Raw genomic sequence first — 18003 nt, forward strand, 5'->3', positions numbered from 1 at the left:
CATGGGAAAAAACCGCCCGGAGGAATTTGTTTATTTCTGTTAAAAGGGGCGGGCTTGGTCTTGCACATCTGTTCTTGCGTCAGGTGGTTTCGCGGTTTATATTGCTCCATGATCAAAAAGATTTTTTCTAAGAACTGTGATGCAAGTGCGATTGCAGAGGCTGCTCCCTGAATGGATTGTGTCATGTGAAAACATGCCTGGTACTGTGACTGGCTACCTGCGCGAGGTTATTTTTTCGTGCAAGTTGCTGGAAGTGCGGTTTTCTTTTGATTACCTTTACAATGTTCCCAGAAAAAAACTGTATAAAGATCTCATTGACGTGATGCTGCCGGTGCCTTTTTACCGGGCATTACACTGTGGAGGCCACGGGCAGGACGTTTTGAAAAGAGTTAAGAAGATGCCCGTGAGGCCATCTGCTAAAACGTTCCTTTTCAAACTTCACTGCAATACGCTCCCTGTTAAAACCTGGCTGAATGAAAAAGGTATCTTCGTCCCATGGACAACAAATTGCCTGTTGTGCAAAAAACCGGAAACAATTGAACACGTTTTCTTAGTGTTGGGATGCTGTCTTTCTATGGGACGTCCTCCAAAGGACAATTAAGAAGGAACTTCCATTAACTCCTTACGGTATAGGATTCCTACCAGTGCAGAACGATGATGCACCTTATGATTTAATTATGCTTCTTGGCCTCCATAGTTTGTGGAAAACACGAATGCAGGTGCGTCATGCAGATATAGATACACGATCTGCGCGTGAAAACTTTCTTGAAAGTGCTGTGTATATACGCGAAACTTTCATGATGCAGCAGGATTCGCCACGATGGCATTCTCTGTTTGATGAGTTGGTGCACTTGAAAAGATTTTAGCCGCGTACGCGTTAGCTCAAGTGTAGTTGACGTGTTTTATCATGTGTACTTTTGTTTTCTGTTTCACGGCAATGAGAGAAAAATAAGAAAAAAAAAAGCAGCCGCGGCCGAGTGGTTAAGGCGACGGACTCGAAATCCATTGGGGTCTCCCCGCGCAGGTTCGAATCCTGTCGGCTGCGTGATATGGGTCAATCACTTATGTTTTGCAAAATTGAGGCATTCATGCAAGCACGAGTGCTGGCACATTTTCTACAGCGCTCAGCCGCAGTCGCGGCCGAGTGGTTAAGGCGATGGACACGAAATCCATTAGGGTCTCCCCGCGCAGGTTCGAATCCTGTCGGCTGCGTGATATGGGTCAAGCACTTATGTTTTGCAAAATTTAGGCATTCATGCAAGCACCAGTGCTGGCACATTTTCTATAGCGCTCAACCGCAGTCGTGGCCGAGTGGTTAAGGCGATGGACCCGAAATCCATTGGGTTCTCCCGGCACAGGTTCGAATCCTGTCGGCTGCGTGATGTGGGTCCAGCACTTATGCTCTGCAAAATTTAGGCATTCATGCAAGCACGAGTGCTGGCACATTTTCTACAGCGCTCAACCGCAGTCGTGGCCGAGTGGTTAAGGCGATAGACTCGAAATCCATTGGGGTCTCCCCGCGCAGGTTCGAATCCTGTCGGCTGCGTGATATGGGTCAATCACTTATGTTTTGCAAAATTGAGGCATTCATGCAAGCACGAGTGCTGGCACATTTTGTACAGCACTCAACCGCAGTCGTGGCCGAGACATTCTACTTCCGGCCACCGGCGTGTACGGACGTAGAATGATGAGCTCCGGCGGAGCGGCGATTGCGGCCCAGGCTGGCCGCGGTAACAGGCTTGACGAAAACGACGATAAGGAATACCAGATCATTTTGCCGCATCTGCCCACCGGACGTGTTGTTTTCAACACAGTTTTTTTTTTTTGCACGGCGACGGACGAGTGCGACCCTTCAGGGTTGAAGATTTCCGGGACGCCCTGGCCAAGATTGGTACGCTCCCAGACGTGGTTGCCTTGGGGGCTTACCAAATAAACCATGTCTGGGCGGTGACTTTGAACAGCACGGAAGCAACCAAGCGGCTGCTAGCCTTCAAGGAGCTTCAAGTGAAACGTCGACGGTGTATCGTCATTGACCCGGAGGACCAACAGGTGAAGCTACGTCTCCAATGGATGTTGCATGGCGTGGCGGATGAGGATATCCGTACTGCTTTTGCGGCTTTCGGTGAGGTGACCGAAGTGACCCGTGAGTGGTGGCGAGTCCAGGGCGTGCACGAAAAGGGCTCAACAACGAGAACCGTGCTTCTGAAGTTGAAGCCTGGGATGAAGATAGAAGACCTGCCTCACCAGATAAGAGTAGCAGGGGAGTTGGCCCTTGTTGTGGTGCCTGGGTGGCCCATGCAGTGCCTGCGCTGCCGCGGGACCGGTCATGTGCGCCGGGAATGTAAGATTCCGCGGTGGGCGACGTGTAAGCGTTTTGACCACTCCGAGGAAGACTGCGTACGAACGTATGCAGTGGCTACTGCACCAATAGCAACGGCGGACATGACGGAACGCCGAATGGATGTCGCAGAGACGGAGGAGGCCGCAAAAGGGGTCGGAGAGGCTGAGAGGATGGCAGCAGCGACAGGCATGTTAGTGCCCCCGGGGGTGGTGACGAGATGCTCGGTGGACCAGACAGGGAAGTGGCACTGCCAAGCAACGGACCGTCGGAGGAAGAAAGGGTGAGCGAGGCCGAGAGCTCAAAAATTGAACTTCCGGAGTCTGCGGGCAGACGGGGGACCCTCGAAGGGAGCAGCGGGCGAGCGACCAACGTCCAGGGCCCTGCGAAGCGTGCCCACGACGGGAGCGCCAGTCAGACGAACGAGGCAGAGGCAGCTAGCAACAACGAGCCACCGATAAAAACGCCAATAGGGAGGAGGGCGACCTTCAAACCAAGACCGAATGTCTCGTCGGACAGGAGAGCTGCCGAAAAGCCGCCCCCGTCACAAGGTCTGCCAGTCCAACCTCATGGCTCTGGCGTCAACGAAAGCGTCTAGCGCCATGGTAGACGTGAAGGTAAGCACCATGCTGTTGGCCTCTTTTCACTATAAGAAAATGGCTTATGTACTGTCACTAAAGGTTGCGACCCTTAACGTGAGAGGTATAGCAGCGAAAAGGAAGCAGAGCCAGGTCCTGCGCCTTTTAAATGAAAATGACATCGATATACTTGGAGTTCTTGGAGTTGCTATACTTGATATACTTGGAGTTGCTCGGCTGAGTGGCGTGCTGTTTGTATATATGCACCTACGGTAGTTGATGAGAGGGCTGCTTTGTTTGATTTTGTTGAAGAGTATTTAAACACGGATAAGCAATTTGTCTTTCTGGGAGATTTCAATTGTGTACTGAGCTCCGGTGACAAAACTAGCCATCGTACATTTAGGGATCGTAGCACAGATTCACTTTCGCGCTTGATTGACGAGTTTGCAATGGAAGACGTTGCAGAGTGTCTCATGAGCGAGCGACGGGTTCAGTATACGCATTTTCAGGGTGCTAGCCGCGCCCGCCTTGACAGAATTTATGTGTCCGCAGAACTGGCTCCAGAATGCCAGGATTATCATGTTTTGGCGGTTACGTACTCAGATCACTGCATGGTTCAGTGTACAATTGGAATAAGAAAGGGAGGTAGCGGTTTTAATTGGGAATTAGGAGGTGAAATAATAAACTGCTGAACGACGAGCAATTCACCAGACTAGTAGAAGAAGAAATTGGTAAGATTTGTCGGGAGGACAACCACGAACTGGGTCAAGAATGGGAACCGTGTAAGCAAAAAATTAAATCAAAGCTATTGAAAACGCCAGCTGCATACGGTTTCAAGAAAAACAAAATAAAATGCATTTATGATCTTTGCTAGATAAATTGTTAGCCCTGGAGTGTAACACGCCAGGGTTATACATGGACGACGTTAGAAAAATAAAACAAAGACTTCAACTGAATGACGAAGACCGTTATCGCGGAGCACTGGTGCGCGCGAGAGCGGAAAAATTGGCCATGGATGAGACGCCGACAAAAAGATCGTTGGGAATAGAAAAAGCAAATGCAAGGCGAAATCACGTGGCAGAGGTAGATTGGGCAGGACGCACAGAAACCGATAACGAAGGAATCGCGAAAGCTTTCCGGGAGTATTATGAAGATCTATTTTCGTGCCGAGAGGTTTATTTGGACCGTTTTAAAGAATCCTTTCTTGACGCGATGACAAAAATTAACGAAGAACAAAAAGAAAGACTGGAGCGGCCAATAAGCGAAAAAGAAGTGCAGCAGGCAATAGAAAATTTAAACCCAGGGAAATCACCCGGGCCTGATGGCCTGAGTGCCGCTTTTTATAAAGCGTTCAAGGAACAGCTATCTCGTTTGTTGTGTGCCTTATTTAATGAAGCGTACGAACTGAAGGCACTGCCTGCGTCTTTCGGATCGTCGCACACAGTACTTATTCCGAAAACTGACCAACCAGATAAGCTTAGGCAGTTGTCGTCTTACAGGCCCATTGCTCTGACAAACGCTGATTACAAGATTTATATGAAGGTGCTTGCTGGCGGACTACAAACGGTTATATGCGAATTAGCGGGCCCTCACCAAACGTGCGGTATCAAAGGGCGATCTATCTTTCAGAACGTTCACAAAGCGAGAAGTGTGCTCGAATGCTGCGATGCGACTCATGCATGTGTTGCGTTACTGCAGTTGGACTTGGAGAAAGCTTTTGATTTTGTGGCACATACTATTCTGTTCAGTATATTAGACTATGTTAATGTCGGCGCTGTTATTCGAGAGGGAGTGGCTTTGGCGTACCGTAACTGCACTACGAGATTAATTGTCAATAAGTCACTGGGGGCCCCAATCAACGTACGACGTTCGGTGCGCCAAGGTTGCCCCCTCAGCCCTCTTTTGTTCGGCATTTATATTGAAACTTTGTGTTTAAGCATCCTACAAAACAATGAAATTGATGGTTTTAGACTGCAGGAGTCAGAAGTCAAATTGCAGGCTTACGCAGACGACGTTGCGGTTTTTTGTGTAAATAAGGAGAGTATAAAGAGGACAGTGGATGTGGTAAAACATTTTAGCAAAGTCACAGGGAGTAAAGTTAACTGGGGTAAGTGCCTGGGATTTTGGCACGGAGAATGGCAGCTGACCCCCGACACTTTCACTAATGTGTCGTGGGTTACAACGCCTGCAAAGTACTTGAGTGTGCCCTTGAAATTTTACAAGGAAAGCGAGCCATACTGGCTAGAGCAGGTCAAAGAATCCGTGAAAAAGCGGAGAAACGGAAAAGCGCTCAATTATCAATATTTGCAAGAGCCGCAGTTTGCAACCTGTTTTTAATTAGTAAGTTATGGTATGTTATGCAAGTGTTGCATTGCTCCCGTGTAAATGTGCAAAAATTGCATCGAGTTTTTGCGGTGTTTGTTTGGGCCTCGAGTTGGGAGAGGTGCAGTCGGACAAATTTGTTCCGGCAGGTGAAGCATGCGGGGCTTGGTCTGGGTCATTTGTATGTGCGACAGATTGTCAACCGGTTTATGTTTTTTAGGGATGCCAGCGATCCATTCCTGCGCACAGTGTGTCAACAAAGACTTGGTCGAGCGTTGCCTGATTTCGTAGTTTATACTCAATGTATGCCGGGTTCTCTTTTTGGATTCTTTAGGGAAATTGTTTTGAGCGTGAATTTCTTAAGCGCACGTTTTTCGAAAGAGTATTTAAGTAATGTTAACAGGAGAACATTATACAAGGATGTTTGTGAAGTGGTGTTCCCGGTGCCCTTGTACCGAGCTTTATACTATGGAGGCACAGGAAGTAATGTATTAAAACGCGTAAAGAAAATGCAAGTTGCTCCGGGAGCTAAAACGTTTTTCTTTATGCTACATACCGGTATTTTGAGTGTAAAATCATTTATGAAAGAGAAGGGTATGTTCCTACAGTGGGGGGCCCAATGTCTCATCTGCAAACAGCCAGAGACAATAGATCACGTGTTTTTGCATTGCTGGGAGTGGGTATATTTGTGGGATGTTCTGCAAAGGACAATAAAAAAACTGTTGCCACTTGATTCCCATGGCATTAGGTATTTGCCATTGGATAATACGATGATATGCCGTTAGACCAGGTTATGTTAATGTGCCTCCACAGTATATGGCGCGCACGAATGGCTGGTTATCACTGCGATCCAGATGCACGGCCAGCCCGCATGTATTTCCGTGAAAGTGTGCAGCGATGGCTCGACGTGCTTAAATTGCAACCATGTGCTCCTGAGTGGCTGTCAAAGCTGGAACCTTTGACGGTGCTCAAGGAATTTTAACATGACAATGCCTGCCCCTCAGTTGGTGTTAGGCAACGCTAACTACCTTTGTGTGCATATATTATTCCTTTGTTCCTGTTGTTTTGAGTTCCAGTGCGGTGTACTTGTGTCAAAGCCAGGCAATAAAGAAAAAAAAAGCAGTCGTGATCGAGTGGTTAAGGCGATGGACTCGAAATCCATTGGGGTCTCCCCGCACAGGCTCGAATCCTGTCGGCTGCGTGATACGGGTCAAGCACTTATGTTTTGCAAAATTTAGGCATTCATGCAAGCACGAGTGCTGGCACATTTTCTACAGCGCTCAACCGCAGTCGTGGCCAAGTGGTTAAGGCGATGGACTCGAAATCTATTGGGGTCTCCCCGCGCAGGTTCGAATCCTGTCGGCTGCGTGATATGGGTCAAGCACTCATGTTTTGCAAAATTTTAGGCATTCATGCAAGCACGAGTGCTGGCACATTTTCTACAGCACTCAACTGCAGTCGTGGCCGAGACTTCCGGCCACCGAGCGTGACGGACGTGTTATGACGAGCTCCGTTGGAGCGGCTACAGCGGCCATGTCGAGCCGCGGTGACAGGATTTTTGCTTCGGGTGAAGAATACCAGGTCGTATTGCCTAGTTTGCCTACAAGACGATTCGTTCTAAACACTGTTTTCTTGCACGGAGACATCAGGGTCCGCCCATACCGGGTGGAAGATTTCCGGAACGCGCTCGCTCCCCTATCGCTCCTGCCGGAAGCTATCGCCCTCGGGGCGTACGGCATGAGCCGCGTTTGGGCCGTAACCTTTAAGGACGACGTGGGCGTAAAGAAGATTGTGCAAATGGGTGAGCTGAAAGTGAAATCTGCTCGATGCCTCGTGATTGACCCGGTGAACCGAGACATCCGAATGAAGCTACATTGGCGGCTGCCCAGCGTACCGGACGATGACGTGCGGCTCGCTTTCGCGCCGTTCGGCAAAGTGACCGACATATCTAAGGAGCGGTGGCGTGTACAGGGTGTGGCGGATAAGAGTTCGACCACGAGGCTGGTGATGTTGAAGTTGAATGCCGGCGTGAAGCTGGACGACCTGCCCTACCAGGTGAACGTCGCTGGAGAGCTAGCCCTTGTGGTCGTTGCGGGCAGGGCTCCCCTCTGTCTGCGGTGTCGAGGCACGGGCCACATTCGGCGCGACCGCCGCATTCCACGGTGCGGTTCCTGCCGTCGCTTCGGACATGACTTGACCCAGTGTTCTCAGACGTACGCCAGCGTCGTCGGGCCCGTGAGCGCGTAGACGCTGCCGAACTGCTCATTAATGAAGCCGACGCGGAGGAGGCATCGAGAGCGGCTAATGTGTCGTCGCTGGAAGAGACCGCGGTGGGCGCTCCACAGACGGATCAACTTAAGTGTCAACCTGTCGCTGGCGCAAAGCCCGAGAAGTCTTCCCCAGAGTCTGCATCGGCCGTCGCCGTCGTGCCGAATGGTGCGGCTGTGACATTATTTGACTCTGTGGTTAGCGACACCCAGCCCATGGACGTTCTCGGTACAGCGGTCAACCAAACGGTCTGAAACTGGCCGCACGAGCAACTCGCTCCGAATGTGCCCCAACTTGGTGCCAGTGGCGGAGACGAGCCGCCGACTAAAACATCAGGTATGAGGCGTTCGACCTTGAAGCCGCGTCCGAACATTCCTGTAGAATCACGGCAGGCGGGTAAACCGCCTCCGTAGTTTTGTGTAGTTCATGCCATACAGAGGTGGCAGGGGGTTCCTGGGTTTGTCTTTTAAGTAGACACCATGAGATAGGGTCCTTTCCTTTCTTTGACATGGCAATCAACTTCCCCGAAGCGCTACGTGTAGCTACAATAAACGCACGGGGCCTCGGAGCAAGAAGGCGACAGTGCCAGCTTAACCGCCTTTTCATTGAGAACGATCTGCACGTAGTAGCTGTTCAAGAAACCAAAATTGATAGCCAAGAAGCGACAGATCGAATGGTGTCCGCTTCCCGACTGCATTTCGACGTTTGTGTGTGTCATTCAGTTAGTTCTTCTGGCGGCTGTGCCCTTTTCATACGCAACAATGTTGGTATAAATGTGCAGTCACTGTTTTCGTGTCAAAGTGGCCGGCTCCTGATTGTTGATTTTTCACATTACGATGTAAACTTCAGAGTTATGTGTGTGTATGCACCTAATATAGCTTCCGAGAGAATGTTTTTTGAACGTTTCCAGACGTACCTAGATTGTGAAAAGGTCATAGTTTTGTTGCGGGATTTCAACTGTGTTTGTCGCGCTGAAGACCGTGTAAACTGCTTGACAGTGAAGGATAAGAGTGCGGAGATCCTGAATTCAGTTATTCACGGTCACAACTTGGAAGATGTTGGAAGTGTGTTTGCAAATGCTACTCAACTGCAATTCACTCATTTTCAAGGCAGTAGCCACGCACGACTTGATCGGTTGTATGTATCGCTTGAATTAGTGCCGCTGTGTACATCGTATGAGGTTAGACCAGTTTGCTTTAGTGATCACTGTCTAGTGATTGCAAACTTCGGCAGAAATCAAAGCAAAAACAGCTTTAATTGGGACCTATGGAAACTCAACACGAAATTGTTGGAGGACGAGGGTTATGTTAAGGACGTTGAGGAGGAGCTAAAAAAAGTTGCTCGCAGAGCAGCCAATAAGTGTTGCCGTGGGCTGGGAAGAATTTAAACAGGCAGTAAAACTGAAGGCAATTGAAAAAAGTAGTAAACTGCGATATGAACAGAAACAAAACGAAAAACACCTGTGTGAGCAGCTAGAATTCCTTACTGGTATAGAATGCGCTCAACCAGGTACATTTTCCAAAGAACTAAGGAGCATCAAGATACAGTTGGAAAGATTAGATACAGATAAGTACAGAGCGGCGGTTATTCGCGCACGGTCTGAGAAGCTGTGGGCCGCTGAAGCACCTACAAAGCGTGCTTTATCGGACGAAAAGCGATACGCGAGCCGTAAGGAAATACGGAAAATACGAAGTGGGAATGATGTTTCGTCGGACGGCAGTGTTATCAAACATGTAATTGCCGGTCATTTCAAAGACCTACTTGGTCACCCGCGAAAAATGGTAGGGGATTTTGAAGCAGAATTTTTGCCTCTAATGACCAAGCTTGATGATGAAGAAAAGGAGCGATTAGAAATGCCAATTTGCGTCGAAGAAATAGAGGACGCAATAGACGCTCTGCCAGCTGGTAAAGCACCGGGCCCTGACGGATTAGGGGCGTCCTTTTATAAAATGTTTAAGCCAATGATAGCTCACCTCCTCCTGAAGGTTATCAATGAAGCTTATGAGCAAAACCGTGTTCCACTGTCCTTCAGAACTTCTCATATCGCACTGATTCCGAAAACTGAGGAGCTGGAAAAGCGTTTGTTGGTGGGGTCTTATCGCCCGATAAGCCTCACCAACGTTGATTATAAAATATTTATGAAAGCGTTGGCAAGACGACTGCAATGTGTGATAACAAAGCTAGTGGCACGCATCAGACTTGTGGCATAAAGGGACGGAGCATCGCCACGCGTACTAGAATTTTGTGACGCACTTGGTGACCGTGTGGCAATGATCCAACTGGATCTCGCAAAAGCATTTGACCGGGTGTCGCATGATATGCTGTTTGGCATATTGGATCACTCCAATGTTGGGGATTTAATAACAGACGGCGTCAGAATGGCGTATGCCAACTGCACAACGCGAATTACAGTGAACGGAGAACTGACCGAAAGCCTGCAAGTGCGGTCGTCAGTTAGGCAGGGCTGTCCCATGTCGCCCCTGTTTGCACTCTACCTTGAGCCTCTTTGCTTGGCTATCCGAAATAATGAGAGCGTAACGGGCTTCAGGCGCATGTTAAAATATTGGCCTATGCCGATGATATTGCGGTTTTCTGTTCAGATAAAGATAGCATCTGTGAAGCCACAAATGTAGTCCACAAATATTGTCAGTCTACGAGGGCGTTATTAAACTGGGAAAAGAGCTATGGCTTCTGGCACGGCAGTTGGGGAATACACGCCAGAGTGCTACTCTCGACTGCAGTGGTCAACGATTCCTACAATGTATCTAGGTGTACCTCTCCAAGCCTACCGGTACCCTGATTCGTATTGGAGAGATGAAACTTTAAGTGCAAAAGAAAAGGCTGATGCGTGGCAGGAAGGCAATTATCTGTATTTTCGCGAGCTACCGTGTGCAATTTATTTCTCATAGCAAAAATATGTTGGTATTGGTTTCACCGCGCTAACACATTGTGTTAGCGCGGTGAAACCAATATGAATAACCAACTAGGCCCAATTCTCGCCATTTTAGCAAAAATATGGTATGTCATGAATGTCCTCAGTGCCTCTCGGATCAGCATTCAAAAATTGCACCGTGTTTTCGCCGTTTTTATTTGGGCATCGACGTGGGAAAGAACCAGTAGGACAAACTTGTTCCTGTCTGCAAAAAAAGGTGGGCTAGGCCTTGCACATTTGTTTTTGAGGCAAGTCGTCTCACGATTTATGTTTCTGCGAAATCAAAATGGCATGTTCTTGAGCACAGTTGTGCAACTGCGACTGTGCAGACTCCTTCCAGGATATGTGGTATGCTCTTGTCATGCTATGGGTGAGGCTGCGAGAGGGTACCTACGCGAAGTGGTACTTGCGTACGGGATGCTGCATGCGCGATTTTCGACGCAATACTTGAGTGATGTCACGCAGAAAAAATTGTACTCAGATTTATTGGATGCAATGATTCCGGTTCTACTTTACCGTTTGACATTGTGTGGAGGCCCAGGAGGAGATGTTTTGCACAGAGTGAAGAGAATGCCGGTGTTACCCTCGGTCAAATCCTTTTTCTTTAAACTTCATACCAACACGTTATCAGTAAAAACATGGCTTCATGAAAAAGGTCTTTTTGTACCCTGGACATCTAACTGTTACCTATGTAAGAAAGCTGAAACCTTAGAACACGTATTCCTGGATTGTTGGGATCCTATCTTTTTCTGGGATGTGCTTCAAAGGACTTTGAAAAAAGAATTACCCCTAGATATGTACGGCATAAGATTCCTTCCGGTTTTACACGCTGACAATAGTCCACTGGATACGATTATGCTCCTCGGCCTCCACAGCTTGTGGAAAACGCGAATCAGTTGAACAATGCAGATGTTGATGTGCGCCCTGTGCGGGAACATTTTATAGAAAGTGTTGTACATTTGGGGGAAGTGTATCGAACACTCCCCGAACCACCAGAATGGATAGATCAGCTTAACAGCTTGGTAGAGATGAATAACTTTTAACGCGTCGTGTCCGCTAAAGGCTTGCTGACACGGTTATCACTTTTGTATGTTGTGTATAGTGTCGAAGCCGGCAATAAAGAAAAAAATGCAGTCGTGGCCGAGTGGTTAAGGCGATGGACTCGAAATCTATTGGGGTCTCCCCGCACAGGTTCGAATCCTGTCGGCTGCGTGATATTGGTCAAGCACTTATGTTTTGCAAAATGTAGGCATTCATGCAAGCACGAGTGCTGGCACATTTTTTACAGCGCTGAACCGCAGTCATGGCCGAGTGGATTCTGCTTCCGGCCACGCCAGTGAACGGAAGCAGGATGCAGGGCTCCTCAGGAGCAGCTTCAGCGGCCATGTCAGGCCGCGGTAACAGGATTGCTGAACAGGACAATACTTGCCAGGTTGTTTTGCCTGCACTGCCAACAGGTCGGTTTGTTTACCATTTTTTTGCACGCCGATATCAGGGCCCGGGTGGAAGATTTCCGGGATGCGTTAGCGCAGCACTCTCTAATACCCGATGTTATCGCAATGGGGGCGTATCGGATGAGCCACGTCTGTGCCGTCACTTTCAAGGTTACTGAAGCAGTGACCAAGATTGTGAGTTTAGGTAAGCTTTGTGTGAAAAACAGTCGCTGCTTCGTGATAGACCCGGCGAACCAGGACGTGCGGCTGAAACTACACTGGCTGCTACACAACGTGCCAGACGAGCATGTTCGTGCTGTCTTTGCGCCGTACGGAAAGGTATCCGAAGTTACACGGCAGCGCTGGCGAGTTAAAGGTATGTTAGAAAAGGGCTCAACTACTACACTCGTCACGCTGAAGCTGAAAGCTGGCATGAAACTCAACGACCTGCCGCATCAGCTGAATGTTAGCGGTGAGCTGGCGCTCGTTATTGTGCCAGGCAGACCTCCGTTCTGCCTACGCTGCCGGACTACGGGTCACATCCGCAAAGAGTGCCGCATTCCTCACTGTGAAACTTGTCGACGGTTCGGGCATGGAGACAGCCAGTGTGCTCGTACCTACGCTAGCATTGCCGGACCTGGGACCAGCGAAGACTCGACGGAGTTAATAACGGACGAGGTGCATGCGGAGGAGGCTGCTGACAGAGGTCAGTCAACAAAACAGGACGAGCCTTCCATTACTGTTTTAACAAAGCATAAGGTGACGGTGCCCAGTCAAGAGAATGAAACTCGGCAAGCCTTGCAAGATCCGTCACGGGACCATGAAGGCGCGTCAAAGGAAGCATCAGAAGATGTAATCAATTTTTCTGACGCTAAGGAGCATCTCAGTACTGACCCTTCCTGTACTGATGCCATGGAGGTTGGGCCGGAGACAGCAGCCTTTATTGCCGCGAAACGTCCACACGAGGAAAGCGTCGAGGGGACTCAGCTGCCAGGCGGTGTTTGTAGAGAGCCGCCGCCGAAAACTCCGGGCATCCGAAGAGCAACGTTAAGACCGAAGCCGAACTTCTCGGCCGACACGCGGCAGGCGGGGAAACCGCCTCCGTAGGTTTTCTGGTGTCCTGAACGATTTGTGGGTCGGCTGCCTACCGACCAGCGTCAGGAACATTCTGCAACCAAGCGGGGCGTGTGTGAGCAAAAATGACAGACGGTGCTTGGACTTCGTTTGTATGCAGCCCGACGTTCTGCTGGGAGGACAATACATGCACACATACGCCGCTGTTCGTCAGGAGCGGAGGCCACGCAACCATGAAGGTAGGCACCATGCGGGTACGGGCGTCTCTTTCTAATACATGACCCTCAAGCTTAATTCGCCGTTACACGTAGCTACTTTGAATGTCAGAGGGCTGGGAGCGAGAAAGCGACAATGCCAGCTCAGTCGCCTCCTTTTAGATAATGATATAGATGTAGCAGCTGTGCAAGAGTCAAAGACTGAGAGCCAAGAAAGCACTGACCGTACGGTGGCTTCTTTTCAAACAAATTTATGTGTGTGTTGGCATTCTGTTGGTGTATCGGGTGGATGCCTTTTATTTATGCGTAACACGCTGGGAGTAAGCGTAGAGTCCGTTTTTGCCTGTCCAAGTGCTCGGCTTTTGGTTACTGATTTTACCTACTGTAATTTATGCTGGCGTGTGTTGTGTTTGTATGCTCCCAATTTTTTTGAGTCTATTGAATTTGGGTTGAAGGTCGACAAAATCTTGCTTGTACTTGGTGACTACAACTGTGTGTGCGCAGCTGTGGACCGAGCGGCGAAGTGTAAACCTCGAAGAGACAGAAGCTCCGAGCAGTTGAATGCACTTATGCATAAATACGGCCTTGAGGATGTTGGTAGTGTGATCTCCACTGAAACCAACCAGAGTTCACGCACTTTCAGCGAGATAGCCATGCTCGATTGGACAGGGTGTATGCCTCGGTTGATCTTGTTTCCCTATGTACTGCATATGAGGTCAAACCTGTGTCTTTCAGCGATCATTGTCTCGTAAGTGCAGTGTTCGGTAGGGCAGGAAAGAAATCGTGCTTTAACTGGTACCTATGGAAACTGAATGCCAAACTTCTCGCCGATGAAGAGTTCCTTACGGAAGTTAAGACCGAGTTTGAAAGTCGTCTGGCTATGCCACCAGTAAGTTTCGCAGCGGCATGGGACAGCTTCAAAGAGTGGGTCAAATTGAAATCCATAAAAAAGAGCAGTAAGGTACGGCATAAAGAGAAAGAAAAAGAACTGAATGAACAAATTCAGTTTTCTTTTGCATGGAGAGTACTGTGCCGGTGCATTTCGCCAGTAAAATACGAGAGATTTAAAGTGAGCTGGAAACAATCGACAGCGAAAGATACACAGCGGCTGTCATACGTGCAAGGGCTGAAAAACGTTGGGCTGGAGAAGAGTCGACAAAACGAGCGCTAGCAGACGAGAAAAGATACGCCTGCCAGAAAGAAATAAGGAGTATAAGGTATGCCGGCCATATCACTGAAGATGCTAAAGATATTCAGCGTGCGGTAGCAGAGCTTAGCGCTAAGCTTGAGACTGTAGGCGGCTTTCAAACAGATTTTCCAAGACTGATGCCTGCACTGGATGACGAAAGTAAAGCGCACCTAGAAAAACCGATAACGTTGCAGGAGATAGAATCTGCAATAGATGACCTGACACCTGGGAAAGCCCCTGGGCCGGATGGTGTAAGCGCTGCCTTCTTTAAAACTTTTCAGCAGTATGCGGCTCAGTTTATGCTCGATGTAATCACTAGCTTATGAACGTTATACTGTTCCATTTTCTTTCTCTACATCGCACATTGTGCTAATACCCAAGACAGATGATCCGGAGAAACGACTGTTGGTGGGGTCATGTCGACCGATTAGCCTCACCAATGTTGACTACAAGGTGTACATGAAGGTTTTAGCAAAAAGACTGCAAAGCGTAATAAAAAAAACTGGTTGGGTCTCATCAAACGTGTTGCATCAAGGGTCGAACCATTGCCACGAATATACATGTCGCAAGAACCGTACTAGAATGTGTTGATGCACTCGGTGGTCAGATAGCCATGATGCAGTTAGATTTGGCGAAAGCCTTTGACCGTGTTTCTCACGAACTTCTTTTTTCCCATTTTGGAGCATTCTAACATTGGTGAAGGCATAGTGGAGGGTGTTAAAATGGCTTACGCGAACTGCGCGACCCGTATTATAGTGAATGGTGAAATGACCGACAGCATCGCAGTACGTTCATCGGTAAGGGAGGGCTGCCCGCTCTCACCCCTGCTTTTTGCACTGTATTTAGAGCCACTTTGCTTGGCTATCATTGATAGCGATCACATTTTAGGGTTCAGGCTGCAATCAGCACACGTAAAAATGCTAGCATATGCTGATGACACAGCAGTGTTTGTGCAACCAGAAAGATCATCTGTGAAGTCACGAGTGTCGTCCAAATATTTTGTGGTCAAACCGGATGTAAGATCAATTGTTAGAAAAGCTCTGGGTTTTGGCGCGGTGATTGGGACGTGACGCCTGATTTCTTCTGTAAGCTGCGATGGTCTGCTCTCCCAACGCGATATCTAGGCGTGCCTTTAGATTGTTATCGAGATTCCAACGTGCACTGGGTGGAAGATACTTCCAGAGCGAAAGAAAAAGCGGATGCGTGGCAAGGAAGGCAACTCTCAATGTTTTCGCGCGCTTCTATTTGCAGTCGTGGCCGAGTGGATTCCACATCCGGCCACTACTGTGAACGGACGTGTTGTCATGTGCTCCTGCCGCGGAAACAGGTTTACTGCTGAAGATAACGACACAGGCTACGAAGTTATGCTGCCCCACCTCCCAACAGGTCGTATTGTTTTTAATACCGTATTTTTGCACGGCGACGTTCGAGCGCGGCCGTATAGGGTTGAGGACTACAGGGATGCCCTGGCCCGTTTGGAATTGCTTCCAGAGGTTGTGGCCTTGAGAGCATTCCAAATGAATCATGTGTGGTAAGTCACGTTTAGGAACACGGAAGCCTTTAAGAAAGTACTTGCTGCCGGGAGCATGACGGTGTAGGAGCACCGGTGTCTTGTGATTGACCCCAACAAGCAAGAGGTTCGCGTTAAAGTGCACTGGGTCCTTCACAACGTGACTGATGAAGAAGTGCGTGCAGCCTTCCTTCCGTACGGCGAGGTGACCGAGTTGTCGAAGGAGCGCTGGCGTGTGCACGGCGTCAGAGAAAAAGGTTCAACGACCCGTGTACTAAGCCTGAAGCTCAAATCCAAAGTGACAGTCGAAGACATACCTCACCAACTGCGAATAGCCGGTGAACCTGCACTTTTGGTTGTAGCTGGGAGACCCCACTCTGCCTCCGCTGCCAAGGAAAAGGCCACATTCGCCGCGACTGTCGGGTACCTCGGTGCTCGCGCTGTCGCCGGTTAGGACACGACGAAAGCGAATGTGTACCTACGTACGCAAGCAAGACCGGGCCTGGAAGGAACGTCGATGTGACTGAACACGTTATGGACGAGGTGGAGGCTGAGGAAGCATCAAGGGCAGCTGGAGAAAAAGCAGACACCGTCGAGAAGAGCACGCAGCCTTCAAGTGTTGGGCCTTGCGGCACAAGGCCGGCCGAGGCACCTCCAGTACCGCTACACGTCTCCGACGAAAAGACGAGCCAAGAAAAGTAGCCGCCTACTCTCAGAGCCCCTGCTAGCACACTTGACGAACTTCACATCGAACACCCCCATAATGAGGTCTCATTGGAAGAAGCTGCTGTCACGGCCACAAAACGCGCTTACCTCGAAACTGTGAAAGATGACCGACAAACTGATGGAGCACCCGCGCAGGAGCCGGCCACCAAGGCGGTAATGACGCGACGGTCGCCCTACAGGCCAAGACCAAATATTTCACCAGACATACGACCTGCCGTAGAGGCGCCTGAATAGCGCTTCTACAGCTGCAATGCGCTGCCGTCGGTTTCCGGATCAGCGTGCCATGGTGGAGACGATGTACCATGGAAGGGAACTGTGAGCTGGACCGTCAAACTTTGACCATGGAATGTGAAAGTGCGTGTGATCGTTGCGAGGCGGTGCGCTTTGTGGAGCTCCAACACGCGAAACCCCATTCAGCGCCACGGTACCCTGAGGTGAGCACTGCGCGAGCAGTGCTCACCTTGCAGTGCCTTTAAAAATGAACAAAAGATTCAACTGCCACTAAGCGTAGCCACGCTGAACGTGCGTGGACTGGCGGCGAGGAAGCGCCAGTGTCAGGTCAACCGCCTCTTTTTGGAAAATGAATTGGATATAATCGCATTACAACAAACTAAGATTGAGAGCGAGGAACACACTGATCGCATGGTTGAAATTTTTCGGTCCCGATACAATGTCTGCGTATGTCACGCGGTTGGAAAGTCCGGAGGTTGCGCGTTATTTTTGAGAAATAATCTTGGAATTGGGAATGAAACCATTGTCACCTCCGAAGAGGGTCGGTTACTGGTTGTCGATTTCGCCCTTTCTGGATGCTCTCGGAGAGTGATTTGTGTGTATGCCCCTAACAATTACAAGGAACGTGATGGCTTTTTGAAAAGGTCAAAGTGTTTTTGAATTGCGAGAGAAGCGTCGTTTTGATGGGTGATTTTAACTGTGTTTGCATGCCAGAGGATCGAGTGCCGATCACCCCTGTGCGTGAACAGAGTGAGCAGTATCTCGATGCAATAATTCAAGAACACGACATGGAAGATCTGGGCTGGGTGTTGTTTCAAGGCTCGCAGTCATGTTTTACGCACTTCCAACGGGGTAGCAATGCAAGACTAGATAGAGTATACGTAAGCATAGGATTTGTGACAATGTGTTCCAACCATGAAGTGAAACATGTTTCTTTAAGCGATCACAGCCTTGTTATTGTAAGCTTTGGGAATAAACATAGTAGGACTCGTTTCAGCTGGAAACTCTGGAAACTTAATGTTCAATTGCTGGAGGATGAAACCTTCGTTAAACAAATTATAGACTTAACCAAAATGCCTTGCGTCAAATCAGCAAGCTGCGCAGATAAGTGGGAAAATTTTAAGAACACAGTCAAGATGAAAGCGATAGAACGAGGAACTATCCTTCATCAAAGCGAAAAGAAACGA

The 18003-nt window shown here is 49.0% G+C and overlaps 1 protein-coding gene and 5 non-coding genes across 6 annotated transcripts; all 6 read left to right on the plus strand.

Annotated features, from left to right (window-relative positions):
* The first annotated feature begins 963 nt into the window (after window positions 1-963).
* Window positions 964-1045, plus strand: TRNAS-CGA (transfer RNA serine (anticodon CGA)). The gene has a single exon. It is a non-coding gene; the product is annotated as a tRNA-Ser (tRNA).
* A 252-nt stretch (window positions 1046-1297) lies between these two features.
* TRNAS-CGA (transfer RNA serine (anticodon CGA)) lies at window positions 1298-1379 on the plus strand. The gene has a single exon. It is a non-coding gene; the product is annotated as a tRNA-Ser (tRNA).
* An 85-nt stretch (window positions 1380-1464) lies between these two features.
* TRNAS-CGA (transfer RNA serine (anticodon CGA)) lies at window positions 1465-1546 on the plus strand. Its single transcript has one exon. It is a non-coding gene; the product is annotated as a tRNA-Ser (tRNA).
* Window positions 1547-6524: 4978 nt separating this feature from the next.
* TRNAS-CGA (transfer RNA serine (anticodon CGA)) lies at window positions 6525-6606 on the plus strand. Its single transcript has one exon. It is a non-coding gene; the product is annotated as a tRNA-Ser (tRNA).
* Window positions 6607-6686: 80 nt separating this feature from the next.
* On the plus strand, window positions 6687-16561 carry LOC146200948 (uncharacterized). Its single transcript, XM_084592478.1, has 3 exons — window positions 6687-7039; window positions 12077-12662; window positions 16222-16561. The coding sequence occupies exons 1-3, from the start codon at window positions 6739-6741 to the stop codon at window positions 16559-16561; spliced, it is 1227 nt and encodes a 408-aa protein (XP_084448604.1). The 5' UTR covers window positions 6687-6738.
* On the plus strand, window positions 11569-11650 carry TRNAS-CGA (transfer RNA serine (anticodon CGA)). The gene has a single exon. It is a non-coding gene; the product is annotated as a tRNA-Ser (tRNA).
* Window positions 16562-18003: the final 1442 nt, after the last annotated feature.

This window comes from Amblyomma maculatum, chromosome 2, assembly GCF_055883805.1.
Source record: "Amblyomma maculatum isolate TAMU_Amacu chromosome 2, ASM5588380v1, whole genome shotgun sequence".
NCBI lineage: Eukaryota > Metazoa > Arthropoda > Arachnida > Ixodida > Ixodidae > Amblyomma > Amblyomma maculatum.

Bases quoted from the DNA above. Each gene is read 5' to 3' on its own strand.
- LOC146200948 (XM_084592478.1), top strand. From the start codon at position 6,739: ATGACGAGCTCCGTTGGAGCGGCTACAGCGGCCATGTCGAGCCGCGGT. The intron at 7,040-12,076 runs GTGAGCTGAAAG...TTGTGAGTTTAG, and splicing joins AAAGAAGATTGTGCAAATGG to GTAAGCTTTGTGTGAAAAAC. The intron at 12,663-16,221 runs GCAAGCCTTGCA...TTTTGGTTGTAG, and splicing joins AGTCAAGAGAATGAAACTCG to CTGGGAGACCCCACTCTGCC.